This window comes from Notamacropus eugenii, chromosome 2, assembly GCF_028372415.1.
Source record: "Notamacropus eugenii isolate mMacEug1 chromosome 2, mMacEug1.pri_v2, whole genome shotgun sequence".
Classification (NCBI taxonomy): Eukaryota; Metazoa; Chordata; class Mammalia; order Diprotodontia; family Macropodidae; genus Notamacropus; species Notamacropus eugenii.
Genome location: NC_092873.1, coordinates 85925061 through 85939615, shown reverse-complemented (window position 1 = coordinate 85939615; position 14555 = coordinate 85925061). Strand labels below are relative to the sequence as shown.

The following is a 14555-nucleotide window of genomic DNA, read 5'->3' as shown; positions in this document are numbered from 1 at the left end:
GCTCATTAAGCATCGGCTGGAGACCTCCCTAATTACATGCCCACCCCCTCCCCTCCATGCCCGGCTCCCACTCTCCTGGTCTTAATTAAGTAGAACAGGGAGGGGAGTCTTTAGGACAAGAAATATGAACGGAGCTGTCCAAGAACCCAGGCATCTGGCATTCTAGCCCCTGCCCTTCTCAGGATTCAACTGCTACCCCTCCCCCTCCGGATCCTGATTTCCTTCCCCACTGAAGACCAAGATAAGCCCCAGACCCACAGTTTTCTCCTTTCCATCCTTCTCCCTAAAGAACCTTCTCCTCACACCATCTCCCTCTCCCCTCATCTCCTTCTCCTCCTTCTCCTTCTCTTCCCCCCCTCCTCCTCTTTGGTCTCCGTTCTTTGGTCTATCTCTCCGCCCACAACTCCTCCCTGTTCCTCCTCTCCTCTCTCCTCCTCTTCCTCCTAGTCTCCCCTCCCCCAGCCTCCCCCCTCCTCCCTCCCTCTCTCTCACACACACCCCCGCCTGGGCCTCCTCTCTCTCCGGCTCCATTTTCTCCGCCGCCGGGGGCCGGGGTCTCCTCTGGGGGGGCCCAGCCCATACCCCAGAGCTCCCCCCAAGGCAGGGACCCCCCAGGAAGCCAGGAGAGGGGGAGACAGGAAGGGGTGGTGGCAGTAGGAGCATCGGCCCAAGCAATTTTTCAAGAAAAGGGGGGAACCCGGGAGAGAGGAGGGGCTGATAAGGGAGGGGGCTCCGGGGGGAGGGGGGCCCCCCCCAGCCATGGACGAAAGGCTACTAGGGCCACCCCCTCCAGGCGGGGGCCGGGGAGGCCTGGGACTAGTAGGTGGGGAGCCAGGGGGACCTGGGGAACCTCCCGGTGGTGGAGAACCCGGAGGCGGGGCTGGGGGGGTCCCAGGAGGACGGGGAAAGCAGGACATCGGGGACATCCTGCAGCAGATCATGACCATCACCGACCAAAGCCTGGATGAGGCCCAGGCCAAGTGAGTCCCCCCCAAACCCTTCTCCAAATCTGAGACCTCTTCACACAGATGGGCTTTTGGGACCCTCCCCCATATCCCTGACCCCCTACAGTCCTCTCACTGTCTTTTGGTCCTTTCTAAGTCCCCCTAATTACTTTACCTCCTCCCCACCCCCTTACCCTAAGGAACTCTTCACCTCCTTAGACTTGCCCTCCACAATCTCTTTCGGTGCTTGTGAACTCCCTAAGTGCTCAGTCCCACTCCTGACCTCTCAGTAACCCCTAAACCCCTTGAAATAACCAATCCTTCAAGGTCTCCTTTTAGTACCCAGTCTGGGATTTTTCTCTTCACAGCTTCTAGTACCCCTACCCGCAACCACCCCCAGATCACTTGGTCACAATCTCCTGGTCACCCCGACCCTATCATTTTATCTAGATGCAGAAAGAATCCCCAAACTTTCCCACTTGAGCTTCCCTTGCTCCTCTACTGTTAGCTCCCTACAACTATCCCTTCCCCACAGTCCCCCTGTAATATCCTCCTAGTGACCCCACAAACTCCTCACCTCATTCCGTGCCCTGGCCCCCAAATATATTTTTCCATACCCCTTTGAAACTCATTCCCCCATGTTCCAGAACACAGTTTTCAATCTGTGGAGACATTTTTTTCAGTCCTCCCATGACACATATCACACACACACACACACACACACACGCATCCCTGGCAGACTTGGTCCCCTGCTCTGGCCCTCTGGTCTCTCAATTCCTTTGCCCCCATCCAACTTCTTTCTACCTTTCTTATTTCTCCCTGGAGTTCTCTCTCTATTCTTGGCCCTCACATTATTCAGTCTCTTCTCTAACACCCACAAAGCTCTTGAACTGACTCTTCTATCTTCCATCCCTCTTTTTTCCCCTCCTCCCCCAGGAAACATGCCCTGAATTGCCACCGAATGAAGCCTGCTCTTTTTAGTGTCCTATGTGAGATCAAAGAGAAGACTGGTATGTATGCTCCCCTTTCGCACTCCTTTCCTGGAAATGAAATCCATCTCACAATAGAGGTAGGGGAAACAGGGGGGATGTCTGGGTCCCCAACAAGTGGGAAGGTAGTTATGCAGAGTTCCCCAAGGAAAAAAAAAAAGAGCCTGCTGAGTAGTTAGATACCATAGACCTATAGCTAAAAAGAGTTCCCAACCCCCTCATTTTACAGATGAGGTAACTAAGGCCCAGGAAGGTTAAATAAAATTGCTTAAAGTTACACAGATAGTAAATGTGGGAAGTGGGATTTGAACCTACACCCTGAAGCCCCAATGCTTCATCCTGCATGGCAGGCCTCAGTATCCGAAGCTCACAGGAGGAGGAGCCTGTGGACCCCCAACTGATGCGTTTGGACAACATGCTTCTGGCAGAAGGGGTGGCAGGACCAGAGAAGGGAGGAGGGTCTGCAGCAGCTGCAGCAGCAGCGGCAGCCTCTGGTGGTGGAGTATCTCCTGACAACTCCATTGAGCACTCTGACTATCGAAGTAAACTGGCCCAGATCCGCCATATCTACCATTCTGAGCTGGAGAAGTATGAACAGGTACAGAGAAGCCTTTTGGGCCCAGGTCAAGGAGAGGGGCATTGGGAGGCTATGGATGGGACTCCACATACTAATCTGATGCCCCTGGTTATCCACCTAGGCGTGTAATGAGTTCACTACTCATGTGATGAACCTGCTTCGAGAACAGAGCCGCACACGGCCCGTGGCTCCCAAGGAGATGGAGCGTATGGTTGGTATCATCCACCGAAAGTTCAGTGCCATTCAGATGCAGCTCAAGCAGAGCACATGTGAAGCTGTCATGATCCTTCGCTCACGTTTCCTGGATGCCAGGTGGGGATTTTGAAATCTAGGATCCTAGCCCATGCCTCTTTTACTAGCCCTCTCCCCCTTATAGACCACCACCAACTGTCCCCCTCCCCACCACCACAATTCCATCTCTTAGGGCTCCAGCATTCTCACAAACCCTCTCCATTTCCCTGCAGAAGAAAACGCCGTAACTTCAGCAAACAGGCCACTGAGGTCTTAAACGAATATTTCTACTCCCACCTGAGTAACCCTTATCCCAGTGAAGAGGCCAAGGAGGAGCTCGCTAAGAAATGTGGGATCACTGTCTCCCAGGTAATGGTGTCAGGTACTGTGGCATGAAAGGCTTCTGTATCCCAAGGAGAGAGGGAGAAGAATAGAGGAGAAGAATAAGAAGAACTGAGAGGAAGGTTGTCAGTTCTTGGAGGGATGGAGGAAAGCAGGGCAGTCAAGTGGGGGTGGGGGGGGTCTTCAGAAAATGCTATTCTCCCTCTTAGCCCTCTCCTCTCCCTTGCACTCCAAAGGTCTCCAACTGGTTCGGCAACAAACGGATCAGATATAAGAAAAATATTGGCAAGTTCCAGGAAGAAGCAAATATCTACGCAGTGAAAACTGCCGTGTCTGTTACTCAAGGGGGGCATAGCCGTGCCAGTTCCCCTACACCTCCCTCTTCTGCAGGTTGGACCTCTCATCATTCCTTTGGTTTGCACTCCTGAATTTGTTTGCTTTCTTCTCCTGTCTGATCTCAGTTAAAGCAGAAAGGGACCCTATCTGGGTGCAGGTGACCAAAATGGGATGGTTTGGAACATATCACAGCCATCTTAGAGAACTTGCCCCTTGCCTTCGCTTCTAAACAGAGAAGGTCCATGGGAAGGGTCCATTTGGAGGGAAGGAGAAGATGAAATCTTCCCTTTCTGTACTGACAATGTTTTTTGCCAGTTCCTTGCATATGGAAGTAAACTTCCTAGGGAAATGGTTCTGTGGGGGATCCTGGGTAGAAGAAATGGAATCCAGATATCTGAGTTTCCCATCTTCCTCTCTATTCTTCTGCTTCCTCATAGGCTCTGGTGGTTCCTTCAACCTCTCAGGATCTGGAGACATGTTCCTAGGGATGCCCGGGCTCAATGGAGACTCCTACCCCAGCTCCCAGGTCGGTTGCACAGCATAAGGCTCCTTCTCAATACCGCGCCCCCTCCACACTCCCTGGAATATGCACACATGCATTTCACCTTGTAATTCTAGGGTCTAAGAACCATTTCTCTTGCCCTGGTCTCCCTTTTCCTATGGGAAAATGGCTTTTGCAGCTCCCTCTCTCCCTCACCCCTCCTTTTGCCTCTCTCAGGTGGAATCGCTCCGTCACTCAATGGGCACTGGGGGCTACGGGGATAGCCTTGGGGGAGGCCAGATGTACAGCCCCCGGGAAATGAGGGTGAGTCTGTATATAGAACCACCCCTACTCTCCCCAGGATTGGTGAGAGGTATCCTACATTCTCCTTTCACACCCTTTCTCAAAATATGAGAACCTCCTCCCTTGTAATCCTGTATGTCCTTCTCCTTTTCTAGGCTAATGGCGGCTGGCAAGAAGCAGTGACCCCATCTTCAGTGACATCCCCAACAGAGGGACCTGGGAGCGTTCACTCTGACACATCCAACTGATCCAGTCTCTGTCTCAGGGGTGGGGGCACATGGGGTTACTCTTGGAGAGGCCCCAGACATCCAGTGGACACACCCCACCCAGAGGAGAAGCACAAGGCAGAGGGGCAAATGGGGTTTTTCCTCATAAAGAAGGCGTCTCAGTGCTTGGGGTGCGAACCACAGGGTGGGAAGGCTCTCCCAAGGGATCCTTCTCAGTTTCTCCCCTTTTCCCTGCCCTCTACCCTGCTTTTCTTTTTTTATTTAGTCTCTCTCCCCTCCCTTTCTCTCTCTCTCTTTCTGACATGACCTATTCTCTTGCCCTCCCCACTCCACCCCACCCCACTTATTTGCTCTAGAATTGGACAGAGACGCCACCTTGCCTGTCTAGTGACGCCAAAAATGGGGACAAAATTTCTGGACAGAGGACACAGGCCATGCCCCCTGTGCACCCCGCCCCCTGCCCCCTAAGACAGCTCTTATTACCTCATATGCAGCTCATCTTAAACCAATAGAATCGCTCGGTGGACAAGAGTGTCTGACTCAGATATCTACCTCGGAGGGAGTTTCTGCTACTTTAGAGAAAATGTTGACTGGGCTTTGGATTTTTTTTTTTCTTAAAAAAAGAAAAAGAAAAAGAAAACCTGGGATTCATCTGGATTTTTTGTTTGGTTTTTAATTTTTAATTTAGGTTTGTTTGTTTTTTTCCTGGGGTTGGGTGGGTAAGTGTATTGACTCTTTGGGTTTCTTCCTTTCCCATATTAGGGTTAATAGCCAGAAGTGTCCTGTTATAGGAATAGGAGGGATAAGCCAACCAATCTAAGAGGACCCAGCCAACCCCACTCCCCAATTGGGTCCATCAGGGAGTCTGATCAGCAGGGTCTGTGCAAAGAGTGGAATAAACCCTCCCTTCAGATTTGCTGAGTACTGGAGGCTTTTCAATTGCATGTGCAAATCAGCCTGCTTCATTATCCCAGACTCTTGGTAATAGGATGACTAAAGGGGATAAATGACCTTCCCATGTAACCCTTCCCAGGAAAAAAATTGGGGAGTAGGTTAACAGAGCTGAGGATTTAGTGACTTTGAAGAAGGAAAAATATCACCTGCCTCCTCTCCCAGGGACTAACACATCTTAATATCTGTTTTTGCATTTTTCTTTATTTTATTGTTATCCTAGCTTGAGGGGGGGAGGTTGGGGGGGCTTGTTGCCAAATATATTAAAGAGGAGGGTATGCTTGTTGTCTCTCCCTCAGTTTCCCCAGAAATGAGGTTTCTGTTCTCACCCCAATCAGGGGTTATGGGGAGAAGGGAGGGCAACAGGGGCCAAGTGTGGGGGGAGGGAATATTAGAAATATCCCATATCCCCACCCCTCTCCCCTCCTGGCTAAACCCCTCAAACATCCTCAGGATTTGGTGTGTGTGTTGGGGTGAGAGGACTCCTCCCACTACAGGTGATCTGGGGTGGGGTCAGGGAACAAAGGGGATTGTTGGGGGGCAGTTATCTCCTCACTTGTAAACTTGTAGTTTCACAGAACAAATGGCAGTTTTAAATAAAGAAATTTCTTTTTTCCCTGGGTTTGGTGGAGAATTTTTTTTCACACATGTGAGAACTTGAATTTCCTAGGTTTTTACATTCTTTCCCACAAATCTGGTGTCGTCATGGTTTAGTGGAACAAACATTGGACTGGAGGTCCAGGAGTCCTGAGTTTGAAACTTATTTTCACCACTTACTGGTTTGTGACCGTTGGGCAAGCCATTTTAATCTCTGTGACCCTTAGTTTCCTCATCTATGAAATGAGGACTGGCACTACTTACCTCACAGGTAAAATTTTATAAAGCATACATATCTATATATCTACCACAAATTTTAAAAGTTTATAAACCATAAATCAACATGTAAATGTTACTTAAAAGTGTGTTATCCAACTTCCCTCGTCTGACTCTTTTTCCTTCTCTCCTAGTTTCTTCCAATTCAATACCCTTTCTCCCAGGGAGAATAGGCTTGTCCCTAGTTCTACTATCTGGCAGCCTCTCCTCTGTTAGGACAGGCTAAGGTATGCTCGTTAGTCTTCAGTGGCTTGGCTTGGGGGTGAGGGGAGTTGGTTGGGGGTGCCAAGATTTAGAGCATGCTTCTCCTCAGACTCCATGGGTGTGGCTTTGCTAAGAGTCAGCAGTATCTGGGTTGGGGGACACAAAAGTTTCTTCTGGTACGTCAAGGGCCCTTGTTGAGAACCCAGCTGAATTCCTGACATTCCCTAGGTGAGCAGACAGAGTACACTGAGAGAAAAAGGGGAGGAGAGAGACAGGGTGCTGGCTTTACATGGGGTAGTGGCAAGACGGTAAGAGGGTCAAATAACCAGGAGGCTGGGGAGAAGGCAGGATGGCATCTCTGACATCCACAGGAGCCTGGGTGCTGATCCTTAGCCTAGGGGGTGAGGGACTCCCCCTGATAAGCCCCTCTAACCTTTGAGTACTCCCCCTCTTCCTTGAATGACCTCTGCTACTCTATTCAGCTACTACTAACTCCCCTATCATCCCTACTCCTCTTCAAAAACTCCTGCCTCCCAGACCTGTCCCTCCTGTTCTTCCCCAGCTATGTCCTTGCCTGATGCTACTTCATTAGTGGCCCCCAACCCTGTCCTGGTTGTCTCATATCTCTGGTCTTCCCCATACCCACCCCCAACATATCATGCTTTTTCCTCGGGGCAGTGGTTGGCAGTCAGAACATCTCAGCCAGAATTGGGGAGCCCTTGGTGCTAACCTGTAAGGGGGCCCCTAAGAAACCACCCCAGCAACTTGAATGGAAACTGGTAAGTAGGGATCCTCTCTTAAGCCACATGAACTTTCTCCCCTGTCTAATTGTCACCCTTCTCTGCGTAAGGTCTGAAGCTTCCTAAACTCTTTCCCCAGAACACAGGTCGGACTGAAGCTTGGAAAATCCTCTCTCCTGAAGGGGACCCTTGGGAGAGTGTGGCTAGAGTCCTTCCCAACGGCTCCCTCCTCCTACCAGCTGTCGGGATCCAGGATGAAGGGACATTCAGGTGCAGGGCAACCAATCGCCATGGGAAGGAAGTCAAGTCCAACTACCGACTCCGTGTCTACCGTAAGGACAAAAAGAACTTCTCTCTAGTAATCTTCGGTATCCTTGAACTTGGGGCTTCCTCCACCTAGGATGTCAGAACCATCCCCTGACGGCTCCTGATCTTATTTTCCCCTCTAGAGATTCCAGGGAAGCCACAAATAGAGGACCCTGCCTCTGAGCTCATTGCTGGCATTCCCAACAAGGTAGGAGAACTGAAGATGGAATTAAGAAGAGAAATGGTGCATGAGGGCTGGAGAGGGCACTCAATGGGAAAGATGGAGGGTAATGAGGTCACTCTGGTGTACCAGGTAGGAACATGCCTGTCAGAAGGGGGATACCCAGCAGGGACTCTTAGCTGGCATCTGGATGGGAAAGCCCTGGTGCCTGATGGGAAAGGTGAGTGCTTCCCCAAGAAAACCTTCTCCTCTGTAGTTTAAGGTATAATATTTCCTCTCCCTGTGATCTCCCCCATCTTAAAAGCCTTCTTCCTTGCCATGGATTTTTCCCCTACCATAATCTACTGTCCTCTACTTTTTTGAGACATGATAGTCTCCCTCTTTCCCCACCAGGAGTGTCTGTAAGAGAGGAGACCAGAAGACATCCTGACACAGGACTTTTCATAGTACAGTCGGAGTTGACAATGACCCCAGTCCGAGGAGGCCCTCTGAACCCCACCTTTTCTTGCAGCCTCAGCCTCAGTCCTGGTGTGCCTGGACGACGGGCCCTCCATGCAACTCCTATCCAACCCAATGTTTGGGGTGAGAGTTGAGTGGAAGAGAAACTTCCATAATCTCAGACAGAGGAATCTATAGGCTTGTGTATAGAGAGTCTTTGGTGGAAGGGGCAAGAGAAAGAGGGTGGGGGGTGCATATTTCAAGGAGATAAGCAATGTGCTGCAGAGGGGATATAACTACCATTCCCATCCCCAGAGCCCTTGCCCTTCGAGGAAGTTCGACTAGTAGTAGAGCCAGAGAGTGGAGCAGTGGCCCCTGGAGAAGCAATAACCCTGACCTGTGAGGTCTCTGCCCAGCCTCCACCACAAATCCATTGGCTCAAGGATGTGAGTGACCAGTTCCTTGGTGGTACTGTGGGTTTAATGAAAAGGAGAGCAACCTGAACTACTTGGGAGGTGAAAGAGCTGGAGACTAATGATTTGGACTGGGTATGGGGAGGGAACAGGTGGCAGCAGTTACAGAAAAACTGGGGGTTTGGGGGAAGAAAATTGAAAGATGGGGGAACCCTGGTAACTACCCAGTATCTCTCCTTCCCCATCTTTTCCCAGGGTTCTCCTCTAGCCATTGCCCCAAGCTCTGTACTGTTCCTTCCTGAGGTTGGAGCCCAAGACCAAGGAATATACAGCTGTGTAGCCACTGACCAAGGTCAAAGGTCAAGAGAAAGTCCTGGTGTTAGTGTCAGCATCATTGGTGAGAGAAGTTCTCCTGTTCAATTCCTCAATCTCAGAACAGAATGAGAGAGGCCAAACTTCAGGTCTCAATTCTCCATCCCTTCCCAGCTCCCACTTCCCACACTGCCCCCAGAAGTTTGCTCCTGTCCAGGCTCCACTGCCAGAACAGTATCCTTAGCTGCAAGGGTGTTTGGCAGGGGGAAAAGGGGTGGGAGTTGGGAGGAGGAGTTCTTGTTCCCTGAAAATCTGAGGGATAGAGAGAAAAACGGGTCCTAAATTCAGTGGGAATACCTCCTCCTCCCTGCTCTCCTCTTTATTCCAGTTCTAATTCTCTTGACTAAGACCTACTTTGATTTTCAGAGACCAGAGGAAATGGCCAAATGGAAGGTAGGGATCATGGACATGTGGGTGGCTGGTGAGGCAAACTGGGAGTAACACAGAAGCTTGCTCCCTCCCTCTGTCTTTAATTTTGTCATCTCCCCACAGACACTGAGGGAGGCCCAGGGGTAGGCTTACTGGCCCTGGTTCTAGGAGTTCTGGGTGGTCTGATCACAGCTGCAGTGCTGGTGGGCATCATTTTGTGGAAAAGACAACAGTGGCTCCACAGAGAAGAGAGGTAAATAGAGGGAACAGGAAGCCTAAGGCCAGAGGGCAAGAACCAACATCCAGAGTTCTCTCCCATTTTCCTCCTGTAGGAAAGTTCCTGAGTGCCCAGAGGAAGAGGAACAGCAGGCAGAACTAAATCCAACGGAAGAACAGGAAACAGCTGAGAGCAATGCAGGGGGGCCCTGAGCAACCTCTGGCTATCCATCTGACTCCATCCATCTTCTTCCCTCCCCCCTGACTAGCCTCTCTTCTCCATCTCCACTGCTTACCCTAAAAAGTCAACTGAGAGCTCAGCCTCTTGCTTGCTTATGCCCACTCATCCAAACAATGATTATTAAACATCTGACAGTCCTGTGCCCTGTGTGTGTCTCACTCCTTCACAAGCTTAAGAACCTCAAAGGAAAGGTGTCAAATCAGAAAGCTCTTGAGAAGCAGGAAGCAGTGGGATGGGGGGGGGGGGGGGGGGTGGACGGGAGGTTCTCAGACATATTTTCAATTTTTTTTTATTGAATTCCTTACAAATTATGGAGTGAGGGTGGAGATGAGGGTAGGGAGACAGAACCCATCCTAGGCATGGAGGAGAAAATTAAATTAAATCAAAAATGGGGAGAATTACAGATAGCACTTCCTCTTCCTTCCAAAGAGTGGACTTGGGAAGAAGTCGAGAGAAAGTAGACAGTCCCCTTAACCCATCTCCTCACCCCCTCCCCCTAAGCTGGGAGTGAAGCTGCATCTGAGCTTAGCAACCAGAGAAGAAAAGGCTTTCCAGCTTTCCCACTCAGTACTCAACTGGTTCCCTCTCCCTCACACTTTGAGGGATGGGGTTAGGGGAGGCTGTGTCTGGCCTCAGTAAGAAGAGAACAGAGACCTAGAAAAAAAGGGTTTGGGGGTCCCCCAATACTGATTCTCCCTCTGGTTGGGGGAGGGCCCTAAGAGGGGGCAGCTCAGACACTGAGCAGCCAAAAAAAGAAGAAGATGGCGAGGAGCAGGAAGAGGGAGTCCTGCCAGCTGGAGCCTGGACGTCCGGGTCCCAGGTCTACACCTAAAAGGGAAATCAAAAGCTGCAGAAAAGAATCTCTTGTCCCAAGGAATGGGGCTAGAAGACTCTCTCATCATGGGAAAAGAAACCTCTGGGGAGAAGGTTCTCACCTGGGGCCCGGTAGAAAGGCTCATGGGCGTTGAAAACAGTTGTGAAGAAACCAAAGGGAAAGGCGCCAACACCAAAAGAAAGGTGGAAGCCTCCAGCCTCACCATATGTATGGAATCCCTGTCAAGATGAAGAGGTAGTAGACGTGAGTGATGAAAGAGAAATCTTTGGGATAGAGCCATGATGGGAAAAATCAATACTCACCCCTCTGCTTTCAGGAGCAGGCCTTTGGCCCTGTGGACGTGGCGGTGTTTTCAATCTGTTGGAGATGAAGAAAGATTACAAAAGGAAGCTTTCGCTTACCTCTTCTCAAGATAGGCTTAAGAGCCTCATCCCTAGAGCCTGACACTTCCTTCCTTCACTCCCTCTCACCTAGGGTCTTGCTGTTTCTGGCTTCCTCTCCCATAGAGTGGGACAACCTTCTCCCGGCTTATTCCAGCCTTACAAACAGGGCACTCTTGTCTTTCAGGCCGAGTCTCCAGCCACTGAGAAGAAAAGTAGAATATATAGTAAATAGGTGAGGGGATCTAATCCCCACGCCTCTCCATTTCTCAGTACCCATGCCCCATTTCCCATCCCTCTCCATCCACTCACCTGGTGGAGACAAGGCCAGCTTGGTGGGAGGAGAGATCAGAGGTCAGAATAGCTGCAGATAGAAGACACACAGAGTCCCCAAGCCCCAACTGCTTCCCAGCCCCACTCCCCTCACCACTCATTACTATGTACATCCCTTCACCTTGAAGTCTTTTTCAATGTGTCTAATCTCTCACTTCAAATGAATTCATATTTCCCCAAACCTTTTAAGTCTCCCCTACCAATACTTTGTGTCACTTTCTCAGCACCTGCACATCACAATCTGATTTATGCCCCCACCACTTCACATCAAACTGATCTCTCAAAGTGACATTAAAAAATGCAATAGCTCAGTTACACTAAGTAAGCCCAGGGTACCTATCTCCTCCCTTGACTTCAGAGACACCACACACCCCTGATTTTCCTCCTACCTCTAATAATGCCTTCTTTGTCTTCTTTGCTGGCTCCTCTTCCCAACCCTTCAAGGTAAATTCTGTTCTTGGCCCTCTTCTCTCACCTTTGGCAATTTTAATCACTCATGGCTTAAGCTATCACCTCTACAAGACCGATCCCCAAATCCATATCTCCAGCCCTGGTATCTCTTCCTTAACTATATCTACAACTACACAAATAGCTCTGCATCTGCCTATCAGACCAAAATTTCCAATTCAATGATTTTTAGTTAAATCTAAGTTCATTTATGTAGCAGAAACAGATTTAAAGTCAAAGGAATCAGGTTTGAATCTGTGCTGGCCTGTTTTCTGTGAAACTCTGCGCAAGACATTTGACTTAACTGTATCTGTTTCCTTATCAGTAAAACGAGACTTGAACTAAATGATTTCTAAGGTCCTTTCAGCTGTAAATCCCATGATCCTATCTTCCCCCCCAAACCTGTAGATTTCACTAAATCTGTCAATGTCATTCATACAGTCTCCCGTATTCAAAATTAGAATTCCTTTTTATCACCTGTCATATCCAATCAGTAAACAAGTGCTACTGACTTTTACATCTATACCTTTTCTTTCAACAATGCCCTCCTCTTTATTGCCATTACTTCCCTCAATACAGATTGTTCTCCCACTTCCAGCCATCTATCCTCCTACTACTACAGACCAGTCTTCTACTGGTCACTACTCTGCTCAAAAATTTTTAGTGGCTCCCTAAAACCTCTGCCTGGAATTCAAGGATTTCTACAGTTTGGAAACAACCTATCTTTCCAATCTAATCTCACTGCATTACCTTCTGTGTACTCTAGTCTCCAGCAAAACTAGACTGCTAGCTATCACAGCTCTACATATTTGCTCACCCTATCCCATAGGCCTCTAAGTTCAACTACTGGAATGACTACTTATTTTTAAAACCCAACACCCGCCTTCACTTACTGTCACCCTCCAGCAATAACACATTCACATAGCACTTTGTTTTGAACTTCTCATGCACTCTTCATATATAATTTGTATATTATTTCATATAATATCCGCATGCATGTCATATCCCCCTGGAAGCTCCATGAAATCAGGAACCATGTCTTTTCTAAACTTTGTATCTCCCCCAACACCTACCTACTAACATGTTACTCTGAACATTGTGGATATTTAATAATTATTTATTCAGTTGTTATCCCTCCTTATTAATATAGATTAGTTGTGCATCCCAGGTGTGTCATTTTTTTCCCCATTCCCCTCCACTGGAGTACAGGTGTGTATATGTCTGTATTCTCAGCTATCAAAGCAAAGATATGTGATCCCAAGCTGTCAACAGCTCTACTAGTATGTGCGTATGTGTGTGTGTATACACACACATATATACATATATATGTATACATATAAAGTTGTCAGTAAAACATATGTATGTGTGAATGTCCCAGGGCACTGGGAAATGTCTGTGGGTGTGTATGCATTTCCTGATGCTGTCAGCATTATTTAGACAGGGATGCAGCTAGGAGTAGGATATATCTCTTAGAATATGTATTTCATATATATATATGTATATAGAGAGAGCAAGAGAGATACACACATACATACATATATCACACACCAGTATAAAAGTGTGTGTGTGTTTTCATGATATTCTCACCAGTGAAGATATAAGATTTGTAGGTGGGTATCCTGGGGCTGTTGACAGTACAGGTAGGACTCTGGGTGGGAATATCCTGAGGTTCTCATCAGTACTAATACAGTACTAAAACATATGTGTCTGTCTCCTGGAGCTCTCACATCAGTACCAGGAAGAATGTGTGTTGTGGATGTGCTGCAATCCCGTGTCAACATAAGACTAATGACAGTGTGGCCAGTACATATTAGAGGAGTATATATGCCTGTCTCCTAAGGCTCTCTCCATTAGGAATATGTGTGTGTATGTATTTATATATGTAGTGTGTGTGTGTATGTGTGTGGGCATATGTATCCCAGAATGGGTGTATATTGGGAATGGGGTGGGGGTAGTTTCTGGGGTCCAAGAGAGGCTGAGAGCTATGCACGTGTCCCAGAGTTCTCTCCAGTAAAGAGGTGAGTGTGTGGGAGGGTATGGGAGAGAGGAGTGTTCCGGGGCCCTCACTAGTACAGGGGTAGAGAGTGTGTACCTGAGTGTGTGTGTCTGTGTGTGAGGGTGCGTGTCCCGGGGCTCTGGTGGAGGTATGAGTACATGTCCCGGGGTTCTCACCACTACGGTGGGAGTGGGGGTGTGGGGTGTGGGGGTGTGTCCCGGGGCTCTCACCAGTACAGGTGGCCGCACATACTGACCACCGCCTCCCGCGCTGTCTCCAGACAGATGTTACACTCGAAGGCCGCACCTGCCCCTCCCCGGTCGCGGTTTGGCCCTTCGGAGCCCCCGTCCTCCTTCCTGGCCGCTGCCATGGCCCCTCAACTGTTGCCCCCGCAACCCAGGTCTTCCCCCACGAAACACATACACAAGCCCCGATGGTCCGAAAAGCCCGCCCCCCTGCTCGCGCCCATTGGTCATCCGTCAAGGTCTTCGAGACTCCATTGGTGATCCTGCCCACCAGTCACCTAGGGTTCGGAAGGAAAGGATTGGACGACAGTCTGGGGAGGGAGAGGCACGTATTGCCCCGCCCTTGAACAGTGATTATTGGCCAAGGTAGTCGCCAGTCAAGAGGCTGCGTCATAGGATTAGCCGTAAAACGCGCCCTGGCAGACCCCATTGTCCGCGGTGAAGGAGGGTCCACCCTGTCATCACCATTATTTGTCCCCCATTGCTAAGTGTCGTGCTGAACTGGCTCCAGGACGTAGATTCTACCTACTAATAACCTATCCAACTTCCGCCCCCGTCCTTTCTTCACTTCCTCTTCTCTTGAAA

General features: G+C 49.4%; 3 protein-coding genes across 6 annotated transcripts; 2 read left to right on the top strand and 1 right to left on the bottom strand.

Annotated features, from left to right (window-relative positions):
- The first annotated feature begins 458 nt into the window (after nucleotides 1-458).
- On the top strand, nucleotides 459-6001 carry PBX2 (PBX homeobox 2). 2 transcript variants are annotated; one of them, XM_072637617.1, is made up of 9 exons: nucleotides 460-980; nucleotides 1881-1954; nucleotides 2284-2531; nucleotides 2632-2822; nucleotides 2975-3110; nucleotides 3320-3473; nucleotides 3857-3945; nucleotides 4138-4224; nucleotides 4359-6001. In XM_072637617.1, the coding sequence occupies exons 1-9, from the start codon at nucleotides 760-762 to the stop codon at nucleotides 4449-4451; spliced, it is 1293 nt and encodes a 430-aa protein (XP_072493718.1). In that variant the 5' UTR covers nucleotides 460-759; the 3' UTR covers nucleotides 4452-6001. The 2 variants fall into 2 exon arrangements, with proteins under 2 accessions (XP_072493719.1, XP_072493718.1); XM_072637618.1 differs by lacking the exon at nucleotides 4138-4224 and having other exon boundaries at nucleotides 459-980.
- Nucleotides 6002-6772: 771 nt separating this feature from the next.
- On the top strand, nucleotides 6773-9874 carry AGER (advanced glycosylation end-product specific receptor). 2 transcript variants are annotated; one of them, XM_072637616.1, is made up of 11 exons: nucleotides 6773-6859; nucleotides 7137-7237; nucleotides 7338-7530; nucleotides 7648-7712; nucleotides 7818-7905; nucleotides 8079-8267; nucleotides 8439-8569; nucleotides 8792-8933; nucleotides 9275-9301; nucleotides 9401-9530; nucleotides 9610-9874. In XM_072637616.1, the coding sequence occupies exons 1-11, from the start codon at nucleotides 6808-6810 to the stop codon at nucleotides 9704-9706; spliced, it is 1215 nt and encodes a 404-aa protein (XP_072493717.1). In that variant the 5' UTR covers nucleotides 6773-6807; the 3' UTR covers nucleotides 9707-9874. The 2 variants fall into 2 exon arrangements, with proteins under 2 accessions (XP_072493717.1, XP_072493716.1); XM_072637615.1 differs by having other exon boundaries at nucleotides 7648-7905.
- Nucleotides 9875-10007: 133 nt separating this feature from the next.
- On the bottom strand, nucleotides 10008-14552 carry RNF5 (ring finger protein 5). 2 transcript variants are annotated; one of them, XM_072637630.1, is made up of 7 exons: nucleotides 14496-14552; nucleotides 13956-14248; nucleotides 11262-11280; nucleotides 11040-11152; nucleotides 10872-10926; nucleotides 10670-10787; nucleotides 10008-10562 (listed from the first exon to the last, which is right to left on the bottom strand). In XM_072637630.1, the coding sequence occupies exons 2-7, from the start codon at nucleotides 14093-14095 to the stop codon at nucleotides 10465-10467; spliced, it is 543 nt and encodes a 180-aa protein (XP_072493731.1). In that variant the 5' UTR covers nucleotides 14096-14248; nucleotides 14496-14552; the 3' UTR covers nucleotides 10008-10464. The 2 variants fall into 2 exon arrangements, with proteins under 2 accessions (XP_072493731.1, XP_072493732.1); XM_072637631.1 differs by lacking the exon at nucleotides 14496-14552 and having other exon boundaries at nucleotides 14149-14448.
- Between the last annotated feature and the right edge of the window lie 3 nt (nucleotides 14553-14555).

Bases quoted from the DNA above. Each gene is read 5' to 3' on its own strand.
- PBX2 (XM_072637617.1), top strand. From the start codon at position 760: ATGGACGAAAGGCTACTAGGGCCACCCCCTCCAGGCGGGGGCCGGGGA. The intron at 981-1,880 runs GTGAGTCCCCCC...CTCCTCCCCCAG, and splicing joins CTGGATGAGGCCCAGGCCAA to GAAACATGCCCTGAATTGCC. The intron at 3,474-3,856 runs GTTGGACCTCTC...GCTTCCTCATAG, and splicing joins TACACCTCCCTCTTCTGCAG to GCTCTGGTGGTTCCTTCAAC.
- AGER (XM_072637615.1), top strand. From the start codon at position 6,808: ATGGCATCTCTGACATCCACAGGAGCCTGGGTGCTGATCCTTAGCCTA. The intron at 9,302-9,400 runs GTAGGGATCATG...ATCTCCCCACAG, and splicing joins AGGAAATGGCCAAATGGAAG to ACACTGAGGGAGGCCCAGGG. The intron at 9,531-9,609 runs GTAAATAGAGGG...TTCCTCCTGTAG, and splicing joins TGGCTCCACAGAGAAGAGAG to GAAAGTTCCTGAGTGCCCAG.
- RNF5 (XM_072637630.1), bottom strand. From the start codon at position 14,095: ATGGCAGCGGCCAGGAAGGAGGACGGGGGCTCCGAAGGGCCAAACCGC. The intron at 10,927-11,039 runs GTGAGAGGGAGT...CATCTCCAACAG, and splicing joins CAGAAACAGCAAGACCCTAG to ATTGAAAACACCGCCACGTC. The intron at 10,788-10,871 runs GTGAGTATTGAT...TCATCTTGACAG, and splicing joins CTGCTCCTGAAAGCAGAGGG to GGATTCCATACATATGGTGA.